The 23,643-nt window shown below is 40.3% G+C and overlaps 5 protein-coding genes across 5 annotated transcripts; 2 read left to right on the forward strand and 3 right to left on the reverse strand.

The window, feature by feature from the left end:
* Nucleotides 1–299: 299 nt before the first annotated feature.
* CH63R_11884 (SQS1 protein) lies at nucleotides 300–2,505 on the reverse strand (the record flags this gene model as incomplete). The annotated part of the gene is made up of 3 exons (XM_018306858.1): nucleotides 300–753; nucleotides 811–2,317; nucleotides 2,388–2,505. 3 exons carry the CDS (start codon nucleotides 2,503–2,505, stop codon nucleotides 300–302), a joined length of 2,079 nt encoding a protein of 692 aa, XP_018153699.1.
* Nucleotides 2,506–3,657: 1,152 nt separating this feature from the next.
* CH63R_11885 (Cysteine protease atg4) lies at nucleotides 3,658–5,186 on the forward strand (the record flags this gene model as incomplete). Its single annotated transcript, XM_018306859.1, has 4 exons — nucleotides 3,658–4,237; nucleotides 4,301–4,349; nucleotides 4,521–4,748; nucleotides 4,799–5,186. 4 exons carry the CDS (start codon nucleotides 3,658–3,660, stop codon nucleotides 5,184–5,186), a joined length of 1,245 nt encoding a protein of 414 aa, XP_018153700.1.
* A 321-nt stretch (nucleotides 5,187–5,507) lies between these two features.
* On the reverse strand, nucleotides 5,508–7,273 carry CH63R_11886 (DnaJ domain-containing protein; the record flags this gene model as incomplete). Its single annotated transcript, XM_018306860.1, has 2 exons — nucleotides 5,508–5,633; nucleotides 5,693–7,273. The coding sequence occupies 2 exons, from the start codon at nucleotides 7,271–7,273 to the stop codon at nucleotides 5,508–5,510; spliced, it is 1,707 nt and encodes a 568-aa protein (XP_018153701.1).
* Nucleotides 7,274–13,399: 6,126 nt separating this feature from the next.
* CH63R_11887 (Ring-14 protein) lies at nucleotides 13,400–15,228 on the forward strand (the record flags this gene model as incomplete). The annotated part of the gene is made up of 4 exons (XM_018306861.1): nucleotides 13,400–13,442; nucleotides 13,653–14,636; nucleotides 14,692–15,006; nucleotides 15,086–15,228. The coding sequence occupies 4 exons, from the start codon at nucleotides 13,400–13,402 to the stop codon at nucleotides 15,226–15,228; spliced, it is 1,485 nt and encodes a 494-aa protein (XP_018153702.1).
* A 234-nt stretch (nucleotides 15,229–15,462) lies between these two features.
* On the reverse strand, nucleotides 15,463–17,222 carry CH63R_11888 (Cystathionine gamma-synthase; the record flags this gene model as incomplete). The annotated part of the gene is made up of 2 exons (XM_018306862.1): nucleotides 15,463–17,119; nucleotides 17,203–17,222. 2 exons carry the CDS (start codon nucleotides 17,220–17,222, stop codon nucleotides 15,463–15,465), a joined length of 1,677 nt encoding a protein of 558 aa, XP_018153703.1.
* Between the last annotated feature and the right edge of the window lie 6,421 nt (nucleotides 17,223–23,643).

Genomic DNA, 23,643 nt, shown 5'->3' on the forward strand with positions numbered 1-23,643 from the left:
TACCAATATCCTTGGAGTCTCTTAATGCGTTACGGATGGTTTGCTTTTTTGGGGGCAATGTCTTCACGGTCAAACGGGGTTCGCGGGCTGTACAATACACCTTGAGAATAGGGTTTTTTCGGACGAATGAATTCGTACACATGAACACAACTACCTGATCTCCTGTCTTCAGTCGTACTGAACATTTGATTTGCGGCAACCAAGTAATTGGGCGGCTAGATCCACGCAACATGCTAATGCGGCGCATCTTTTATTCGGACGGGCGGCTGCCTAAATCCCATTGCGGATACCCAGCCCCGTTATCCGAGTCCAGCCTTGCTACGTTTAACGACATGGGCGACGGGCTGTAGGATGCCTTTGTTGTTGAGCGCACCGAGCGCAGTGCCACTGCTCCAACCCATTTTTTCAAGCATCGCGCGGCCTTTGTTCTCTTGGCCCAATTCCGGCGCAGATCCGCCGACAACCTCTCCGTCTTGATAAAGGACACCCGCATGCCCACCGCCCCCACGACGAGCTGACTGCCGCTGAACGGCAGCCCGCACCGCGATGTCATTACGAGGGAAGTACTTACGCCCAACCCTAGTGATGGCCATGTCAAACGTCTCGTCGGCGAACTTGGCGGTTCTGAAAGTGCGATGAAGCATAGGTCGACGTTGGTCACCCGATCCAGTTGATTTAGATTTGATGTTGAACTTGCTGGCGAGCTCATGAATGACTTTGCGGGCATGGTTGTCCATAGGTGGCAGCGTCAGACTGAAAAAAAGGCATCAGCTTGCGTGCTAGAATAATATAGACGCGGGAAAGACTTACCTGGGCTGTGTGCCCAAGAGGAACGTCCTCAGCTCGTCGGCAATCTGATCCAGTCCCATGCCGTGTGGGTATTTGGTTCGCAAGTCTTCCGGGTTTGCGTGTTTACCCAAGAGACCTTGAGCGCGCAAAGCTTGGCGTTCTTTCTTTCTCTCTGCTTTCTTCAAGCGGTCGTTCTTCCACGCCGCCTGCATCTTACCCTCAAGCTCCGAATCAGAGATATCGAATACGGGAACCTTGCCTTTAGCCCCTTTGCCTTTCTTTCGCTTCAACGCTGGACGATTCCAATCCATGAAGTCAAAGTCGTCAACCTCATTCGCGAATCTGTCTGCCGCTGAAGCAAACAAGTCATCCTCAATGTTCTGGTCGCTTGGCTCCGATTGCGGGGATACATCTTCAGGGTGAATTTGCTCGAAGAAGGCCGTGTGGGAGGCATCCGTCTCCACAACCGCCAAGTGCCCATCATCAACTCGTGTTGAGTTGCACATATCGGTATGCTTCCGGGTCTTCTGAGGAATCTCCGCGTCGCTCGGCTGGGTTGTGGTATCTACTTCCGCTACCGTGGTATCAGGTTCGCTGACGTCACTTGATACCATATTAGCCTGGTCGAGACCGGTGATGGTCTGAAACGAATCTTCGATGCTTTCAGACTCGCTAAGGGAACCTCCGATGTCCCGGCGGGAATAGGCCTGTGCAGGTATTAACCCATCGACATCGCCATGTTCACGCATATTGGCGATGTAGTCGGCAATCAAGTCGTCCTCTTGGTTTCTGGAGGCCCTCACGCCTTGATGCGACTGCCGCGTCGAGTTCAGCTTGTCTTCCTCCGGACCTCTGACGCTGTCATTTTCCTTGGACATAACCGTATTTTCCACTGCTTGGATTTCTGTCTGGATCCCACCCAGGTTGAAAGGTCTATGCTTCAGCTTCTGCTTCTGCTTTCGCTGTTTATGTCTCCTTTTGTCTCTTGGGGCCTTGTTACGACCTCTGAAAAGGATGACCTCCTCACTCGAGTCAGACGGAACAGGTGACGGCGAACGTTCGGCGGGTTGAATCGGAACTTTCTCAAGCAATCGCTTGTCTCCTGTGGTATCGAGAAAGAATGGAAGTGGCGTCGGCACCTCTGCCTCGACACTATTGGTGTTGTCTTCTTCATTGACACTCTTGAGATTGGCGTCCAAACACCTATCTTGACGAGGCAATATCGCCAAGTCACCGGCAACGTCGACTAGCGTCTCATCGGGTATGCAGATTTCATCAGACGCAGAAGCAAGCTTGTCGAGCTTGTCGAGCAATGTGTCATGGTTGTCCGAAAGAATGGGGGCAACATCGGGCGTCCCTCCAGGTTGGACAGCAGCATCCTCCTTCTGCAAAATGTCCTCTAACTGCTTAAGCGGCTCTGAACTCCCGGTGTTTACAAATGTTATGGGCCGATGTCGCAGTCTCGAATCACTGCTCCACGGTGAGGAGCGATGGGCGGTGCTGCGAGCCTCATCTTGCAGGGTAAACCCTACGCAAAAGTATGTTAGTATGATCAGGCAGGATGTTAATTAAGTTGCTTTGCTCTATTGTTCACTTACCAGCAGGACCTATTCCAGGTACGGAATCTGGGGCAGATCGGTCGTTGCCACGACTTCGAGGGGCATTGCGTGGTGGCGCTCGCGCGCCACCACCGCCTCGCTTCCCACCGCGCGGCATGCCCTGTCCGCGCGATGAAAAAAGGACAATGGTGTTGCGCTGTAATACAGTATCCGGTATGTAAGTTGTACTGAGTCAAATCGAAGACTGTATACCTGACGGCCTTTTTGGTGAGGCAAAGTAAGTAGATAGGTTGTCGGTTCTGTGATGCAAGAGACCAAGCGAAAAATTCCCCTCTGGACCGGGAAGGATTCCCATATGACATGACCTCTGAACTGCCCACAGACCCATACTAAGGTGTCTAGCTTGCGTGCGGGTCCCTTTATCGATAAGACCAGCTAAGACAAGCATGTGTGTGGGTTGGTTGAATACGAGCCAACCTGGAAGTATCCGGCTAAGTACGGATACCTCGCCGATCAAAAGAGGATCCCAGACTCAAGTATTCCTTATCAGAAATACTGGCTATCTACGGCTTTTAGCGTTAGGAGATACCTTCTCCAACCACTTCGTGTCTCGGACCTCGTTATGACTCTCCCTTTCTCATGGAAGGGAACGTCAGGTTCACGGTTTACTGCTTAGTGCCTAGAGCGACAACCCCCACCACTCTTGACCGGTGCGTCACAGGGACGGACTATCCGCAGGCTGGGCTTCTATCGGCTACCTAGGAGTGAGCGTAGGCCGCCCTCCATCTCTCACTCAACCTTCCGCCCTCCCAAGTTGTTTTACTGTACTCATCCTTAAGGACTAATCCTTCTTGGTCCTTCAGCCTATAGAGTTGCCTAACGTACCTAGTTAGGGCGGTGCCTGTTCCATTCGTCGCTATCTACCCCGGGTATTCCCCGCCAAGCACCTACCTACCTACCTTAATCCACCGCGGTTGTCGCCCACGTTGCCCTTGCAGCTGATCACCTTCCACGCAACCACCTATCTGCCAGCCTGACCGTCTGCATCCTCCGCGAGTCTTACGATTCGACCAGTTCCAGCATCATATCTCCTCTCCCACCGGCTTGCCTATTCCCTGGTTGTGCTGCCCGCGGCCGACTCTCCAATCTACTTCTGAACAGCAGGAGAGTCCATACATTCCAGCTTCAACCGAATCAGAGCCGGCTCCTTCTTACCATCGCTTCGCTCCCGAGATTGAGTGTCCTCGACAGATCGACCTGCCGCTCTTGCAGGACGTCACAACTCGTTCAAGATTGAAGGGAATCTACTATGGCTACGGTAGACCTTGGTCGATACCGTCGCATCGTTCAGATGTTCTGGGATCCCGAACCCACTAACGAGAACGACATTCCAGTCTGGTGCTTGGGACGCTCCTACGTCCTAAACACCAAGACGGCGAAAGACACTCGCAGTGACCAAGGCCAGACTCCACCTCGGATCGATAACACTGAAAGAACAGCAGAACAAGACCTTGCCCAAGCCACAGCCTCGGCCTCGGTGCCGACACCAACGTACCCCAAAGGGCCTGATACCCCTCCAGAATCTGTTTCTAGCAGCTTTTCGTCTTCACTCGCTTACGATGAGGACTACTTTGCTCAGGATGGAGGATGGCCGCCCGCCTTTCTGGACGATTTCGAATCCAAATTCTGGATGACATATCGTTCCGAATTCCAGGCTATCGCAAAATCCACTGACCCCCGAGCTTCCTCGACTCTGTCCTTCTCGATGCGCATTAAGAGCCAGCTGGTCGACCAAAATGGGTTCACATCCGACAGCGGCTGGGGATGCATGATACGATCGGGTCAAAGCCTCTTAGCGAATGCGATGGCAGCTATCAATCTAGGACGCGGTATGTCGCATCCCCTTGTGGGTGGTGTTGGAATTTCAAGGCTTCTGGCTAAAACTGCAATAGACTGGCGAAGGGGTCAAAACCCCGAGGACGAGCGCAAGCTTCTTTCTTGGTTTGCGGACGACCCGAGGGCGCCGTACTCCATCCATCAATTCGTCCAACATGGTGCGGTTGCATGCGGGAAATATCCCGGAGAGTGGTTCGGCCCGTCTGCTACTGCTCGATGCATTCAGCAAGTTGAATTGCTCCTAGGCCTGTAGACGTTGCTAATACGGCATTCCAGGGCTTTGGCCAACGCTCAAGAACAACAACCTCTTCGAGTATATTCTACTGGGGACGGTCCTGACGTTTACGAAGACAAGTTCATGGAAATTGCCAAGCCCGACGGCTCACGGTTCAATCCGACCCTCATTTTAGTTGGTACCAGGCTAGGCATCGACAAAATCACCCCGGTCTACTGGGAGGCTCTGATAGCTGCCCTTCAAATGCCACAGTCTGTGGGTATCGCAGGGTAAGTACCCCATCGCTCGGTGATAGGCTTCGTACTTACTTTCTGTGTAGTGGCCGACCTGCGTCTTCCCATTATTTCATCGGCGCGCAAGGCTCCTACCTGTTTTATCTCGATCCACATCATACCAGACCCGCGCTTCCTTTTCACACAGACCCTTCTCACTACAGCGAAGCGGATGTTGACACAGTGCATACTCGACGCCTGCGGCGACTTCATGTGCGGGAACTTGATCCTAGCATGCTTGTTGGCTTTCTAATTCGGGATGAGGACGACTGGGCTGAGTGGAGGCGGAATGTGAAGCATGTTCAGGGCAAAGCCGTGATCCATGTTGCCGACCGTGATCCCGTGCCGAGAGGAGGCGAGGACGAAAGAGATGGCGCTATTGACGAAGTGGAGATACTCAGCGATGATGACGGCGATACCGTCTTGAATGCCTAGGGCGGATAGCTGTGTAAGAGCAACCTACCGACAAGTGTTCTGGATGGTTTTATTTTAGGCGTTGGCAACTGCACTGAGGTATATCAGTCGATATATGATTTCACCCTCTGTTGTCGTAGTTTGGCGAGGCATGGGCACATCCGAGGACTGGAAAGTACACCATCACAGGCGAACAGGAGGTCCAAGCCACTGAATAAGGTCGGGCAACAACGGATTGGGTGCATTTAGTATTTTTGGTTCTGAGTCTTAACCTGTCCCTCCCGTTCTTGGACAGTCATCATGGGTGTTGACGGCAGATGTTTAAAGTAGATGGCAGCTAACCTAGCGCTTCTTTCTCTTATCGTCTGCTGTGGGTTTTGCAACAGGTGCGGCGTGATCGAGATCCCGGATGTGCGCAAAGAGCTTTGTCTTGGAGGTGAAGGAATTCTCGCAAACACCACAGGTATGCTAATAGACCGGCGTCAACTACGAAATTATATCCCATAGCAGTCGTTCTAAAAACTCACCTTGCCAGCCTGAGTCGCTTCGGCCATCTGACGGGCCGCTCGTTTTTCACGTTTCGCCTTGGCTTTGCCAACCTTTTTGGATGGTATCCGGCTATCGTCCTGCTGTTCACCGTCGTCGTCGCCTAGCGACAGGCTTTCTAGGCTGGCTGATACTTCTGCGGGGTTAGGTTTTGATGCGTCGTATCGTCCTGTCCCAGTTAGGGGGTTTTGGTCGGCAAATAGTCTCTTCTCGACGTCAGCTCGCGAGGCATACTCGTCGCCTCCCAGAGGTTCGGATGTGGTGTCAGACAATTCGGCTTCTTCGGTGCGCAGTTCTGACTCAACCGGGTCTTCATCGTTGCCCTTTACAGGCTTGATATTTGGTTGCTCGCCGGCGCCTTCCAGTGCGTCCTCCACTGAAGTGCCCCTATCAGTTGCAGCAGGCGTCTCATGGAGGCTCAAGTCCAGATCCTCCTCCCTCATTTGGCGCCTCAACTGCTGCACAGCCTTGACATGTTTCTTACTTCTTTCATGCGCCTCAAACGATTTCTCACTTTTGAACGTTTTGCTACACACGACACACTCGATTTCTTCCACTTCTGAATCCTCCTCCTCGCTTTCGGGGAAATGGGCACCAGCGTCCGCTTCGTCCCGTGTCTGGGCCCAGTCGGGAACGAATGCTGCGGAAAGCCTCTCCTTGTTTGCGGCACGGGATCGGGCAGCTTGAGCGGCGGCGGCATTGCGCAAAGACTCCTGACGCTCCGCAGCCGTTTGTGTGTTTGGGAGGTAGCGGGGGTCACGCTTACGTACAAATGTGACAAGGAACCTGACGGCATCATTGAAGTCCCGGATGGCCTCATCGCGAATCTTTTTGTTTTCTTTTTCCATCAGGCGCCGGACGCGACGATCTGGAGCATCCGAAAGTCGATATTTGTCCTTCCACGCAAAAGGTTTGCGGGTAGAAAAGCTCGCCCAGGCGCCGTAGAAGGGCTTAGCGACGGCCTCATAACTATCGGTGGAAAACCCAAATGAAGGGTAGTCCGGAGCATCTCCAGGCATGTACTCGCCGGCAGCAACTTCTTCGTCGGCCAAGTGATCGAAGGTCGCCTTGACTATACCAAAGAAGCCGGAGGGCTCATCTGTGAAGGGCACGGTGGAATTGAAGCGGCGGATGAGGGAGAAAATGTCGTCGGTGGACGTGAGCTTGACGTCGTTGTACTCAGGATTGCGGTCGTCCGAGTCGGGGTCGGCACCACGCAGAATGGCTTCGCGATGGGAGTCATACCACGACCTTTCCTGCGGGTCTGATAGGACTTCGTATGCGGCCTGGATCTCGGCAAAGCGACGGGTTGCATTCTGGACATCGTTGAGGTTCCGATCGGGGTGAAGCTCCAGTGCGCGTCTTCTGTAGGATTTCTTGATTCTATACACATGGAAAATGGTCAGAAACAATGCATGGGTCAGCGCTTGCCGGAAAGAGGAGAGAATATACTCATCGTCGGTGGCATCGCGCTGGACGCCGAGAAGCTCGTAGTAACATGTTTTGACGGGCTGGGAGGGGTCCTCGCCCTGGCCCCGGCCAGAGGATTGCTGGGCGCCCATGGATGGCAAGTTGGCGGCACTGCGGAGCTCGTATACAAAGTGAAGCGTTTGCTATCGGTTTTTGCAGGACGAAGAAGAGGGTTGGATAGTAGTAACAGTTGAAAGACCTCGTCAATGCTGGTGTAAAAAAGCCATAGGTAGGTACGTGAGTAGAAGGACCCTGTGGAAAACGAGGTATCGTGCCAGGCTGGTGACTCACAAGGCTTGGTCGAATGCGGTTGGCTGATCTCTTTCCAGAAAAGACAATCAATCACTGTTCAAGTCGATGTTCCTGGTGTCACAATGCCCTCGTCCCTTGCCGTATTTTATTTTTTCCCTCATCTACAATCCCCCAGAACGAAAAAACAATGCCCCTCTATTTCCCAGAGTGCCACAACACTGAGCTCGACCCCGCGACCCCTCATCTTCCCCTCCAACTCCAAACTGATAAGATAAGAGGTGACGAACGAATCTCCAGGTTACAAGCTCCAGGCTCAGCACTCCTTGGATACTCGAAGTGTGTGCTCTATATGGATACGTTTGCCCACTCGTATGGATCAGCTACATGCTTTCACAGTCTTGGGTAATCGCAAGCGGCGCTCGGCCTGACCGACTCGACATTCAAAAATGATGCAACATGCAGCAAAATCGGCAGCTTGCAGCGACGGCGCAGCTACAGGGCCGACGCCATTGGGCAGACATTGCGTGCGTGATGGGCCCGCCTGACGGATGGATAGACTTACCCACCCAAGCGGGTGACAAAAAAAACCGGACACTTTAAAAAAATATATGATCAAGTCAGGTGTTTTGGGGCCAACGATGATAAGCGGTACTTTCCCCTCTCCAACTATCTGCACTTAACAAAGGTATTTAATATCACATCCCATTTATATGAGTCCGGCTTTTTTTGTCACCCGCTTGCCTAGGTAGATGCCAGCAGCGAAGATGCGGCTGCAATGTTGGCACTATCACCTTCCTTCAAGACAGTTGAACATGTATAGAAGAAGCCAAAATGTACAGGATTCAACCTCCGCCAAGTGGCTACTGGACCCTGGTTTAGTCTCTATTGCAGTTGCATCCATAATTAATAATTTGCCTACAAGTAGGCAAGGGAGCCCTTTTTAAAGGGATATAGTATTCTTAGGAACTATATTACATTTATAGTCTAGCTGCCTTACTCCTATAGCTATTCTTACCTACTAACTATAGTACTAATAAGATATTTATTATATAATTATTATTACTATTATTAGAGTATATAGAATATTTTTAATAAAATTATTCTACTACTTTAAATTATAAATTTCTCTATATAGCTCTCTTATTATACTATAATATATATTTATTTATTTATAAGAGAAGTTTTATTAATAGGAGACTATATAATAAAGACTTCTCACACTATAGTACTAACTACTCTATACAGATTTAACCTACGCATATATAAGAGGTAAACCCCCTTTAAAGGGTTAAAGGTAAAACCCTCTTATATTCCTAGACTTATTAAGGAATCTTATTTTTGTCTAATTCTTTCCTGTATATACTATACTTTAACTTAATATATATACTATTATTAGAGCCCTATTGTGCATATAGGGCTTAGAGTTCTACTTTTCCTATAGAGTAGGGTACCTAGCAACTAATTAGGTCTCTACAAAATAGTATTCCTATAGTTAGAATTAAACTAACTAACGTACACGCATAGCGAGTCGGCCAACATAGCGAGCCGGCCACTCCTTATCGCTAGAAAAAGCCCCTTTTCTAACTATTTATTAAAAAGTAGATTCTTAACTAATAAAGACCTAGTTTTTAGCATTAGATAACGATAAGAGTTAGATTTTAAGAAATAATATTGTAGAAATTATTGTCTCTTCCTAACCCTAGGTTCTTAGTAATCCTCTTATCTAGAGGCCTAGATAAGAGGTAAGCTTAGTAATATAGGCTAGAAAGAGATAATAATTTTAATACTATTATTTCTTAAAATCTAACTCTTATCGTTATCTAATGCTAAAAACTAGGTCTTTATTAGTTAAGAATCTACTTTTTAATAAATAGTTAGAAAAGGGGCTTTTTCTAGCGATAAGGAGTGGCCGGCTCGCTATGTTGGCCGACTCGCTATGCGTGTACGTTATCTATATATAGAGTATATAAATACTACTAAATACTTACTATTGCATTATATAAGTATACTATAATATATATATATAGTAAATTGCGCATTATAGTAAATTATATATATTTACTACTTTTCTACTTCTTAAATCTCTATACTTACTTTCCTCTATATATAAAGATAACTTCTTCTTCTAAAGAAAACTATATTATTCTTACTCTCTAAGCTATTTAAAAAGACTTAAAAATATTTATATAAAGAGCTACTTCTACTTTTAAAATTCCTAAATTAACTCTTTATATATAATATACTAGTATACTCCTATAAGCTAAAATGCAATTAAAATTAATAAAAATAACTATAATTAAATAGAAAGTAATTCTTAAATAAGTTATTAATTTAACGTACACGCATAGCGAGTCGGCCAACATAGCGAGCCGGCCACTCCTTATCGCTAGAAAAAGCCCCTTTTCTAACTATTTATTAAAAAGTAGATTCTTAACTAATAAAGACCTAGTTTTTAGTATTAGATAACGATAAGAGTTAGATTTTAAGAAATAATATTGTAGAAATTATTGTCTCTTCCTAACCCTAGGTTCTTAGTAATCCTCTTATCTAGAGGCCTAGATAAGAGGTAAGCTTAGTAATATAGGCTAGAAAGAGATAATAATTTTAATACTATTATTTCTTAAAATCTAACTCTTATCGTTATCTAATGCTAAAAACTAGGTCTTTATTAGTTAAGAATCTACTTTTTAATAAATAGTTAGAAAAGGGGCTTTTTCTAGCGATAAGGAGTGGCCGGCTCGCTATGTTGGCCGACTCGCTATGCGTGTACGTTAATTAATTAAGAGTTCCCTCTATAATAAGAAAATATATAAGAAATAGCTAATTAATTCTTAAATATATCTAATAGAATATATATAGAACTCTAATAAATAGAGAATTTTATATAATATATTCCCTAATTAGAAATGCAATTTTAATATTAAATTAACTATTAGAGGGCTTTAATTAAGAATTCTATAATTATATAAAGCTAATTTGCACTTATATAAAATATAATTATAAAATATAGAATACTTAATAATACTATTTATAATTTTAATAAAATTAAATTCCTAATAGGAATACTATTATATATAAAGGTTATTATAATATTTAAGTATAAGAGAAGGCTTTATATAAAGTAGTTTAGTAATTAGGAATAAGTTTTTATTATTTAAAGTATATATGCAAATAACTAAGTAATACTTCTATATATTATTATAAAGAGTAAATATTACTTTCTCTTTTAGTATACTAATAGCTAATTCCTAATTAATATATATATATAGTAAGCTATATATTAGAGTAAGCTATATACTTTCTTATTGCATATTAAAACTCTAATTTTTAACTATTTGTTAAAAATCTATTTTTAGTTTAAAATTTACTAAATTTTAAGACTATAATTTTAATAAGAGTTAAATTATAGAAAATAATACTATAAATATTCTTAAACTATTTATAATTATATTTTATATAAGCTAGCTTATTTAGCTCCTATAATAAGAGATTTAAATATAGAGTTAGAGTTAGAATATCTATTATATTACTTCCTTTAATTTAACCCTTATTAAAACTGCAGTCTTAAACTCTAGTATATATTAGACTAAAAATAAACTTTTAATAAATAATTAAAAATTAGAGTTTTGATATACAATAAGAAAGTATACAGCTTACTCTAATGTACAACTTACTATATAAATATATTATATAGTATATTTATTTAAGTAGAAATAAATAAATAATAAATAATATTAGCCTAAATTAGCTATAGTACTTTAATTAGTATATAAGGACTTATATAAGGGGCTCTTATTACCTCTTAATTCTTAATAATTATAATAATTATAAATTAATTAATTTTAATAAATACTATAAGGAATAAAGTATTATTACTCTCTATATACTTCCCTATTTATTATATAAACTCTAGCCTCTTAATATTAAGTACTTAAGCTTATTAAAGTACTTATATAGTAAGGAAATTAAGAAAATAATATAAATATAAATTTTACATATTACTAAGGATAATTTCTTTCCTACTTTTAAAATAGTATTCTTTACTTTAATAGGTAAAAATAATATATAAATTAATTTTAAATAAGTAGGCCTTATACTTTTTAATTCTAAAGTAGTTCTTTCTTATTTAAATTTTAAATTAAAAATACTAATATTATTAAATTTATAATTAAGTAGCTAAGGCTCCTAGAATGTAAAAATACTAATTATAGTACTAGAGAGTATATAAAGTACTTCCTCTCTTAAAAAGAAAATTTAAGTATATTAAAATAACTTACTAATACTAATATATAAAGTAATTAACTTTTAAGCTAAAAGTATTAGTAAATTAACTTATAAGTTTACTATTATTAAAATTAAGAATTATAAATTTTATATAGGAATAGAAGTACTAAGTAAGGACTAGAGGGTAAAAAAAACTTAATTATATTTTAGAGAGTTATTTAATACTACTAAAGTAGAAGTACTATAAGTAGAAAAGAGTAATATTAATACTAGAGGAGAGAATAACTCTTAGAAGGAGAATTATATAAAAAGTACTAAATTATATATATAATAATATAGTAATTATAGCAAGTCTAAATATAATATATAAATTTATAAAGTAGTTTAGAATAGTAATAAAGAAGAGAGTAATAAGTAATTTTAATTAATTTTATATATTATAATTAAATTAATTTATATAAAAGATAGAAAAGTAGTAAATATATACAGTTTACTATAATGTACAGCTTACTATATATATATATTACTTTAAGTTAAGTATATTAAAAATTACTTTAAATATAATTATAGTATTATAAATTTAATTTTAAGAACTTAATTCTTTAAGTAGGAATAATTCTTCTATAAATACTAATAGAGCTACTAATTATAAATATATTAGGGACTTAAAGCTTATAAATAAGCTTTATATATAAGAGTTTAGCTAAGTAACTAGTTAGAAATACTTTAGCTAGAGTATACAGGCTACAACTACCCTTCTATACCTTAAAGGAAGATTCTCTATATAGTTAGAATTTTTAAGTAAAAGTTACGCAATAGAGTTAGACCTACCTTTTCTAGTAGAACCCTATTTAGTTAAGTACCTTTAGCTATACTCTTATATTATATAAGTAGCTTATAAAGGCTTAACTTCTTAATTATTAGTACTAATTACTAAACTTATTAAATATTAGTATTTAGTTTATTAGAGGTATATAATAAGAAGCTAACTAATAAATTATAGTTATAAAAGAGAATAATAATTTAAAAAGTAAATATTTTTAATTTAGATATTTTATATAAATTTATATACTAAATAATAACTTATACAAATAAGTAATATTTTATAATATTACTTTTAAATTTTAATATACTTTAGTATATTTATTAAAATTATAATACTAGCTACTTAAATGCAAAATTAGTTAATAAAGTAGTTATAGGCTTAAAAGCCTCTATAATACTAAGTTTCTAAAGAAACTTTATAATATATTTAGTATTAAGTATAATACTTATACTATATTTATTTTACTATTTTTTTCTTTATATTGTATACCTGTACAACCTTAAGAGGGACCGCCTTAGTAACGTACCTAGTAGGCAAGGGAGCTCCCCCTTCCCTGTCCCTTGTCGTCGACACTACAAGTCCAGCCTGGTCCAAAGCCCAGGCCGGCCGGGCCAGTGAAAGAAAAAAAAACTGGTTACGTACTTTTACGGTAAAGTGGCCGCCGAAGCTGGACTTGGTAAGTACCGTACGAACATGTAGCCAAGTTGAAATTTTTATATAGTGCATCCGGCCACTTACCCTCCCTTGCCTGTGCCACTTCGCTATTCTCCTTCAACAAGCACCAAACCCCCCTTCCGGACCATCAACTGTACCATTGCGCCTTGCCCACCCCAGTAAACAGACCATGTCATGATTGTGATAGACGTCGCCAAGACACTGTCATCCGGATATCGTTACATCACCGATCGGATGAGCCATGAAGTTTGCCCATGACTTTAAAGAGACGCTCAGGCGTGAAGGTGAGCGAGCATTTTTCCTCCCCTGTCTTTTCCTAACCCCCACCTCCCGCTATCTTTGTTCTGTCCTTTCTCGCACCCGTCCGATCGGCGCTTCCCTCAACTCATCTCATACCTGACCGTCGTCTCGCCTCATTCAAAGTGTCGTGAGGTACATCGCCAAATGAGGGGCATGCCATTTTAGTCTACTATCTGTTGACACTGGCTTCTCAGACTTTCCATCTCACTGGATCGACCTCGCCATTCCATACGGCCAGTTGAAGAAGGTTCTCAAACGCGTCGCCCGCGAACTCAATGATCTGGGGCTTGATCCTGAGACTTTGCGCCAACTGCTCGACCCGGCCGATGATTCGCCGCTGGCCGCTAAATACCGCCTCAATGGTAAACCTTCCTTCATCCCTCCAACGAGGTTCCTGAGTAACGGTCAACTGACTCAACGTCCTTGTCGTAATCCAGCCGCCGGTAACTCCAAATTACTGAGGCCCAAGCTGACCGTTTTGGTCCACATGCGCGATGGAAACGCCGTTGATGCCTCGTTGGCGCCGGCGTCTCGTAGTCTTATCGAACGCATCGCCGCTTTGCAGTCCCAAGACCCTGACGAAGCTATCTTGGCGCCATTGAAAGAGCCCGGTTCGAGCCCGGTGCTCATCTCATCTGCCGAGTCCCTTGCAAATGCTGAGATCGAGCTATCAGACACCCAGAGCGGTGATGAGGATCACGGCCACGCGGCCCCAGTAGAGTATTTTGAGCGCATCGAGGTCCCGCTTGTATTTGATAGCGAGTTCTTTGGTATCTTGCAAAGCGACGTCAATAACCTTGATGCCCTTCAAGCTAAGGAGGAAAAGGCCATGGTGACTGAAATCGTCGCCCTGCGCCAGGAAGTTTCCCATCTGACGAAACCCAGCCGCCTCTCCAAGAGCGATCTCGCAAGGTGGAGGGCTATTTTCGAACTCTACCTCGATGCACAAGTCTTCTTTTCTACCAACGAGCAAGATCACGGATCGCGTAGCAGCCAGACGGCCGCTAAACAACTGCAATGGTTCCAGGAAGAAATAACCAAACGCAACCTGGTCAAGTCCTTCAAGATCGCCGAGAGCCGCGAGGCCCTGGTTCGTTTCCTTCGCCTGAACGCTGTTCTCCTCAAAAATTTGCAGTTCCAGGAGATCAACCAGGTCGCCATATACAAAATTCTAAAGAGTGAGCCCCGGTTGTCTCCTCGTTGCCTTTCACAAGATAGCTGTGGATTGGATAGAACTGACAGTTCCAGAATTCGATAAGCGCACATGCTTGGGGGTCTCGAAGTCCTTCCCGGTGCAGGTGCACTCGGACAAGTTGCTGGCCGGCTCCGTGGCAAAGGACATCTGCGCTCAAATGTCCACTGACCTGGTTTCCGTCGTGCCTCAGATCAACGACTACTTATGCCCCATTTGCTTTGCCATCGCGTATCGGCCCGTCCGCTTGGCCTGTCGGCATGTATTCTGCATCCGATGCATCGTCAAGATTCAACGCCGAAATGAGAAGCACTGCCCCTTGTGCAGGGCTGATACCGTCATGAAAGCCTCTGCAGGTAAGCAAAACGATCCTTTTCATCAGGAGCATATCTGGATCGCACACGTGTGATAGGGTTTCCTAACGTTTGGTTTCAGACAATTTGGATATCCAACTCGAAAGGTACATGCGAAAGTACTTCCCCAAGGAGGCCAAGGAGAAGCAGCGGGCCAACGAAATCGAACGAGGTATCGAGGATTACGGCCCCGAGTACGTGCATTCTGAGTGCTCAGTGATGTAGTTGAGAGTATGATGGAGGATGGAGAGCTATTTGTTTTGGTTTGGTCTTGTCTATAGACTTCTCAGAGATACCCTTGGCAGCTGCAACACGGACTTAAGGCGACAGCTCAGAGAGACTCCACCTTGTATCTGCCATTATCAATGGCAAGCGTGAGTTTTCTGATTCCCGACACTCTTGTCCACCTAGTTTGCATGCTTGTGTCCCCTCCCCCCCCAGCCGGACATTCTGCATCTGTCAAATACTTGTCTGCTTCTCCGCCGCCTCCAGGGCCTGTGTGAAGATTTCCCGTAACTCGTCCGTCTCCTCGAGACCAACACTCACACGGATCAGGTCCGGGTCAACGCCCAGGCTGGCAGCCCAGTCGAGTTCTTGGTAGTGAGCCAAGAGAACGTAGGGCGACGTCAGAGTAAAGTTGGTGCCAAGGCTCGGGCCCTTGGCCGTCTCGATAGCATCGAAAAAGGCGATGGCCTGGGCCTTTTTATGGAATGTAACGGAGAGAAGGCCGCCGTACCCACCGCCGGGCAGCTTGCAGAGTTCGTAGTTGGGCCGCGTAGGGTTAACCTTGGGGTAGAAGACACGCTTGACTAACGGGTGTGCCGAGAGAATGTCACAGATGCTCTCGGAATTCGTGTTGATGCGCTCGATACGCGACGCAAAGTCACGACTGTTGCGCTCCATGAAGACGATATCCTCAGGCCAGTACGTGTCTTCGAGGTCCTCGGCCCACGCGTTCTTGAGTGACTGATAATATCTGCCGCTGGGATTGAGGATGGCACTGCCGCCCATGACATTGCAGTCTCCCGAGAATATCTTGGTCAGACTGCTGACGACAATGTCGGCGTACTGCAGCACGTCGATGTTGATGAAGCTGCCGATCGTCTCGTCGATGACGACGCCAAACCCGTATTTGTCCGCCAGGCTGCGGATGCGCGCCAGGTTCGGGCAAGTCAGGAGAGGGTTGCCGGGAAACTCGCAGAGGAGAGCCAAGAAGCGCTCACCAGCCTCCAACCGCTTTTCCAGATCGTCTAGATCCGCCTCCGACGCGTGGCCATAAAACACACAGCCGGGCCCGAACTTTTGCAGAATCTTGAGCGTGTCGACATAGGGGAAGCCGAAGCTGACCGACTTCATGTCACCCCTAGCGCGCAACATGGCCCTATGCGCGTTGTAGATGGCATTCATACCGCAAGGAAATAGGTAGACATCGCTCTCCTGCAAGTCCTTCTGATTTCTTGAGTTGTCGCCCATGGGGGGCAGTGAGCTGATGCTCGATTCCATGTCGACGGCCATCGCACCTGCGATCCTTCGCTTGATGGCTGACCTGGCACGCTCGACAAGAGAGAGATCCAAGTTTCTGCCGAAGCGTTCCTCGAGGAAGCGTAGACTCTCCTGGGTCTCGGATGCACTCTGGGAGGTTGCCTTGGTCGCAAGGTGGTGGCTGGCCGCCTTGGTGTCATCGATAGAAGATGGACGATGATATCGCTTGGGACCCCTGCACGCCTTTCCCACAGGAGACTGGGGCGGCTCGGCAGGGACGAGTAGGCCCTCCTTTAACAACCCGTGACAGAACTCGGCGCGTCGACTCGACACTCCGTCTCCGGTGTGCTGCCAGTACTGCTTGGCAACAGGGAACACCTCTGGGCCATACACGATGGCGGAAACAGTCGGTGCCAGCGAGCGCAGCAGCAGCGAGACATCTTTGGACGTATCTAGCCCAAAGTCAAGCACACATACGTCAGCGGTAATCGAGGCTTCTGCGTGCTTCTTCACGAATGCCAAACATCGTCTCGCGGAGCGAGGAGTGGGGAAGAGCATGGCTTGCTGGCCAGAACGAGCGTATTGGGACACTAAGTCATCGGCCAGGGCAACGATACTCCTATGGATGAAGAACCTGCGCTGAGTGTGAGATTGAGTCTAGTGACAGCGGCAACTGAGCATGTTCTTCCCGCCCTCGAATCCGGAGGGACGACTCACCTGGGATAACCAGTCGTCATCTTATTGACAACCCATGGCTCGCCTTCTTCGTAGCCAACGTTGGCTCTCCATGTTGGAAGATGAACGCTCACTGCCTATTGTGGTCGTCAGTCACGACTCCACACGAGTTGGACAGCGCTGGCTCATGGGAGAAAGCTGGGTTTTATACATGGGCGGTGTCTGGGGGAATCGACTGTCCTAATTCCAGAGCGGGCATTTTTGCAACGTCCTGTCCTGTCCTCCTAGATAGATAGACCGGTTTGCTAGGGACGCGGTCAGTAATCCGGTACGGGTTTTGGGCTGAACAGCAACTCACCGAGATGAGCGGAAGTTTTTAACCTTACTGGTTCAATTTATTAGCCACAGCCAATGGGTAGCAATGTGACGCTGCAAGATGAGTCAAATGTTGGGGTGAAACGGGTCAAGTGAGGAAACGATGGCAACGATGGGAGAGCCGCAACTGATACAGTTAACGGTGAAAAAGAGTCTTGATTAAATCGAGGACGGGGTACGGTGGGGCAGAGATCAGTGCTACGAAGCGTGAACGGTGGTGCGTTACCAACACTAAGAAAAAGTTCTGTCAATTGCGAATCTCATCCACCCAATAGTTTGAGTCACCAGTTGGATCGGCACTTGACTCGAGATGGGCGAGTAATAGGCTGCGAAAGAGCGGCTTTAGTGGAGCGCTGGAAAACTATTGAGTACTTAATTTAGTGACAGTATAGAGGAGCCTTTTAAAAGTTAAAATTAGGACTATTCTTATACTAGAGAATATTCTTAATTAAATAACCTAAATAAGTATAATATATAAAGTAATTATAAAAAAGTACTCTATTTTTCTAAATAATAGTATTAAGTTAGTACTATATAATAAATAAGGAAGCTTTAAGATTAGTTTTTTCTTTTAGTAATAGTAATAGTTAATTTTTTTTTAACTTTTATTAGCTAGTTTTCTTTTTAACTTATTCTAATATTAAGTAAATTTATATTTAATAATTTATTAAAAGTAAAGTTAAATTATATTATTCTACAACTTTATTTAAAATACTTTACTAATTTAATTTATTTATATAAGTACTTAAGTTTTTCTTAAAAGCTTTTAAATTAGTAGTTAACTTAAGTAACTAATAGTAGTATAAGTATTTTTTTAAAACTTTTTTACTATATATAAAGTTATTTTAAAATATAAATTATAAGTATTTCTAATATATATATATAGTAAGCTGCACATTATAGTAAGCTATATATATTTACTACTTTTCTCTATCTTAAATTCTTATACTTACTTTCCTCTATATATAAATATAACTTCTTCTTCTAAAGAAAACTATATTATTCTTACTCTCTAAGCTATTTAAAAAGACTTAAAAATATCTATATAAAGAGTTACTTCTACTCTTAAGATTCTTAAATTAACTCTTTATATATAATATACTAGTATACTCCTATAAGCTAGAATATAATTAAAATTAAGAAATATAACTATAATAAAAGAGAAAGTAAATTTATATAATATAATAGTATAAGGGTTTAACTAGGTAACTAGTTAGAGATACCTTAGCTAGAGTATATAGGCTATAACTACCCTTCTATACTTTAAAGGAAGATTTACTATATAGTTAGAATCTTTAAGTAAAAATTATATAATAGAGCTATACTTACCTTTTCTAATAGGACCCTACCTAATTAAGTACCTTTAGTTATACTCTTATAATTCTTTTACTTCTACCTCTTTAGAGTAATTAGTATAAGTTTAAAATAGAAAGGAGTAATAACTTTACTATAAGAGTATTAGGACCTATAGTAATTAACTACTAAAGGGCTACTAGTATTAATAAGCTGTAACTCCTAATATTTATAAAATTAGAGTATTCCTACTATTAAGTAAAATATAAAGTATTACTAACTTCTAGCTAAATAAGGAGAGACTTAGTAGAATTAGTAGAGGGGCCTATAGGACGAATTCCCTCTAAGGGAATAGTAACTCTAAGTATATAATATAATAATATAAATTATATATTTCTTAGTAAAAGCTTACTAGTACTCTACTTTTAAACTAAAAGTATAAATAAAGTATTAGGACTTAAAAATAGAATAATTATATTTATAATATAGTTAATGCAGACTACTATATAGTTTATTATAGAATAAAGTAATATAGAGTGCAAATAGTAGTAGCTTAATTGTAAAATTTAAGAGCTACTACTCTAAGAGTTTATTAACTACTTAGTATAGAGGCTATTTTAATAAAATTATAAGAAACTTCTATTTTACAATTGTAAAGTAATTAGGGAGGAAACTACTAGTACTTAAGTAGTAGACTAAATTATTACTATTAAAGTAGGAAATTGCCTCTATATAAGTAGTATAGTAGAGTAGTATATAGAATAAGCTCTTTTTAAGTTATTCCTATTACTGCAAATGCAATAAAGAAACTATAAAAGAAGCCTTAAGGAACCTCTTATATAGAAATTATTCTTAATATTTATTTAGTAATAGTACTTTAATTAGAATACTTAAGAAAGGGATTACTAGAGGGAGCTATAATATAAGTATTAATAGGAAGAGTAAATACTAAGCTAATTCTTCTCTAAATAGTTAGTAATTTACTAGAATTTAAGTATAGAGAATCTATATAAATTTAAGTTAGAAGCTTACAACTTCTTCTTTAGACTCCTAAGTTACTTTTAGAATAAGATAATTTATTAGAAAGTCCTAATTAAGAAAGTTTAGTATATAGCTTAAGAGGTAGAATACTTATAGTTAGTTTATAATAGGAGGAGTACTAAGGTATTATAGAAGAATAGCTAAAAGAGAGGAGTAATTATAATAGAATTATCTCTTAGGCTACCCCTATTCTAAAGATCCTAATTATATAATAGTTGTAAGGATTTAAAGGAATTACTATAGTCTTACTAGGAATTAATACTTTATCCCTACTAAGTATTAATACTAATAAAATTTATTAAGTACTTCTATTATAGAAAGATAAATTATACTAAAGTTAAGTACTTCTAATTATAGAATCTAAAGAAGTTAAATACTAATAGTATACTAATAAGTCTATAATAGAGCTACTCTTAAACTAAAGTCTAAGTAATTTAAGTATACTCTAAGGAGGAGATTAACTTATTAGAAAATAAGTAAGTATAAAAGGGAAGCCTACTCCTACTATACTGTTACGGTCGGCTTTCCGTGGTAGTGTCTATTAGCAGAAGCTGAGGCAACGAAGCTGGGGAACAGTGCTGTAAGTCGTGCTGAAAGGATCAGGTCTTCAGAGGATACGGTGATCAGTCGTATACTCAACAAAGGTCTTGTAATGTGTGTCACTAGTGAAGGGTGCCGAGAGTATCCGAGGGGATAATCACAAAGTTGATTGCTGAAGAGCTATGGGAGTCTGTCCTTGAGTGCGTCCAAGTCCATCCTATATACAAGTCCGCTCATGTAGTCTTAGAGGCATCCGTATGTTCAACATACGGGTGCCGTACTCTTGGCATACGGGTGCCGTATCCTTGGCGTACGGGTTCCGTATTTCTGGCGTACGGATCTAATCTAATCTTATCTCCACGTGACCTGTACCATAGTTCTTCCGTTCCGGGGGAGTCATCTGCTTAACCCTGTCTTTTGTCCATACAAAGGCTGTGCCGCCCGCGTCCTGCTGGCCGGGTGGGGCTCTCGTCGCCTGTAACTTGTTGGGTCGTAACATATACTTATTAAATAAGTCCCTATTAGGACTACTACTATAAGTAAGGTAATTATCCTCTAAGGGCTTTATAAATAATTAGTATAGGTAAATATAAATATATACTCCTAAGTTAATTTTATTAGTTTGCAGTTAGTATAGTACTTAAGACTAAAGGCTATAGGGGCTAAAGCTCTAATTCTAAAGTCTTTTTGCAGTAAAGTATTTAAATTAGGAAGAGTATATTAATTAACTTTCTTCCTCCTAAACTTATAAGAATACTCTTAGAAGCTTTAGTAACTATTTACTAAAGCCTTAAGGCTAAAAGAAGTAGTAGACTTATTACTAGTATAATATTTAATAAACTAGGAGAGTATTATTATTAATATAGTATTTAATATATAGAGTTATAAATATATCTCTATTACTAAACTTGCAGTATTTATATATAAGGTAATTAAAAATAGCTAGAGGGCCTATATACTCTATATTGTAGGGGATAAGAAGGTAATAGTAGATACTATACTATTACCTAAGGTTAATATAGTAGTCCTACTACTAGAATTCTTAAATATAGCTAATATATTTAATAAAGGAGTAGTAAAGACTCTTAATAAGCTTAATAGTATAGAGTATACTATTAACTTATTACTAAGGATAAAGCCCCCTTTTAGCTCCTTATACCTACTAGGGGAAAGGCAGCTAGAGGAGCTCTATATATACTTAGAGGAAATAAGGTCCTAAGAGTAAATATAACTATTAGTAAATAAAGTAGGGGCCCTAGTCCTATTTATACTTAAGAAGGATAAGTTACTATACCTCTATATAGATTACTATAGTCTTAATAAAGTAACTATTAAGAATTATTACTCTCTCCTACTAATTAGTAAACTACTAAATAGACTTAGTAAAGCTAAATTTATATTAAAAATAGACTTTAAGGAAGTATACTACTAAATCTAAATTAAGAAGGAAGATAAATAGAAAATAGCTTTCTAAATAAAATATAGTTACTTTAAGTATACTATAATACTATTTAGGCTTACTAATATACTAGCTATATTTTAAGTATATATTTACTAAGTACTTACTAAACTACTTAATTTATACTATATTACTTATTTAAATAATATTATAATTTACTTATAAATATACAAGTAGTATATAGAGGATCTTTATAAGGTCTTTAAAAGACTAAAGTAATTTAAGCTATATATAAAGCTTTTAAAGTGCAAATTTTATAAAGAAGAAATTAAATTCCTAAAGTATGTAATTACTTAAAAGGGAGTAAAAATAGAGTAATTCTATATATAAACTATTACTAAGTAGTTAATACCTATATCTATTAAGAACCTCTAAGTCTTCCTTAAGTTCTATAACTTCTATTAGAAGTTTATTATTAAGTACTTAGTAATTATAGCTCTAATAATAGAGCTACTAAAGAGTATAAATAAGAAGTTTATTTTTACTTAGTTTAAAGTAGTAGGGAAGACTTTTAATTACTTAAAGTAAGCTTTCTACTCTATAATTATATTAATACACTAGAACCCCCTCTAATTAATAAAAGTTAAAATAGATATATTAATTAGAGTAGTTAGTACTATATTATTCTAAATAATAGAGGAATAGTAGTAGCCTATTACTTACTAATTATAAAAGCTATTAAATATAGAATAGTAATAGTATATAGAGTAATAGGAATTATTAGCTATTATTAAAGGACTTAAGTACTAGACTTATTACTTATAAAGACTATTAAATAAATTCCTTATTCTTATAAATTACTAAGTACTAAAAGGAGTTATTAGTACTCTAGTAAGAGATCTTTAAGGGAGACTTACTTAATAAGTATATAAGCTCTTAGTATTTAACTTTAATTTAGAGTACTAATTAGGAAAGACTAATTTAGTAAATAGTCTATTTAGGAGGCTAGATTATATAGAGGGGGATATACTCTATATAAATGTCCTCTTAATATTAGCCTAAAAGCTGAATTTTATTAATAAGCTTCTAGAGGAAATATAGTAATAGATTGTGCAGATAGAGAGTACTAATAAAGTTGTATAAGTATACATTAATACTATATAAGTGTCTCTCTAAACCCCTAATAGTAATAGGAAGGCTAAGTTAGTAAATAGGGGTTTCTTACTCTTATATTAGTAGTATACTATAGAGTATATTAATAAATATACAATAATTATAATTATTATAACTTAAGGCTAGAGAGTAAGGGAAAGTATAATAAATACTTACTAATAGGAGTTTAAGAATACTAGGGAGTTAAATAGAGTTAGAATTATTATTCTAGAGTAATACATTCTATACTTAATTATAAAATAACTTATAATAGGTTAAATAGTATTTAGTAATTAATTACTTAGTACTCTAGAGAATACAATTTGTAAATTATAAGTTAAAAATAAATTCTACTAAATATAAGTAGTAAGAATTTAGAGTACAGCTAGAAGTAGAAAGAGTTATACTCTTAATAGAAGGAATATACTCTTCTTTAAAGGAAAATTAATTATTCTAGAAGTACTAACTCTATAAATAGAGATTCTTTAGTAATACTATAATAACTCTAAATTAAAATATATAAGTACTGCAAAAATATTAGAGCTAATAATAAGGAAGTTTTATTAGGAAAATATTAAGAAGTTAGTATAGGACTATATATAGAATTATTAAGTATACTAGAGTATTAGGGCTCTATAGTATAAATTATATAGCTAACTATAATTACTTCTAATACTAGTATA

Source organism: Colletotrichum higginsianum, chromosome 8 (assembly GCF_001672515.1).
Source record: "Colletotrichum higginsianum IMI 349063 chromosome 8, whole genome shotgun sequence".
Lineage (NCBI taxonomy): Eukaryota > Fungi > Ascomycota > Sordariomycetes > Glomerellales > Glomerellaceae > Colletotrichum > Colletotrichum higginsianum.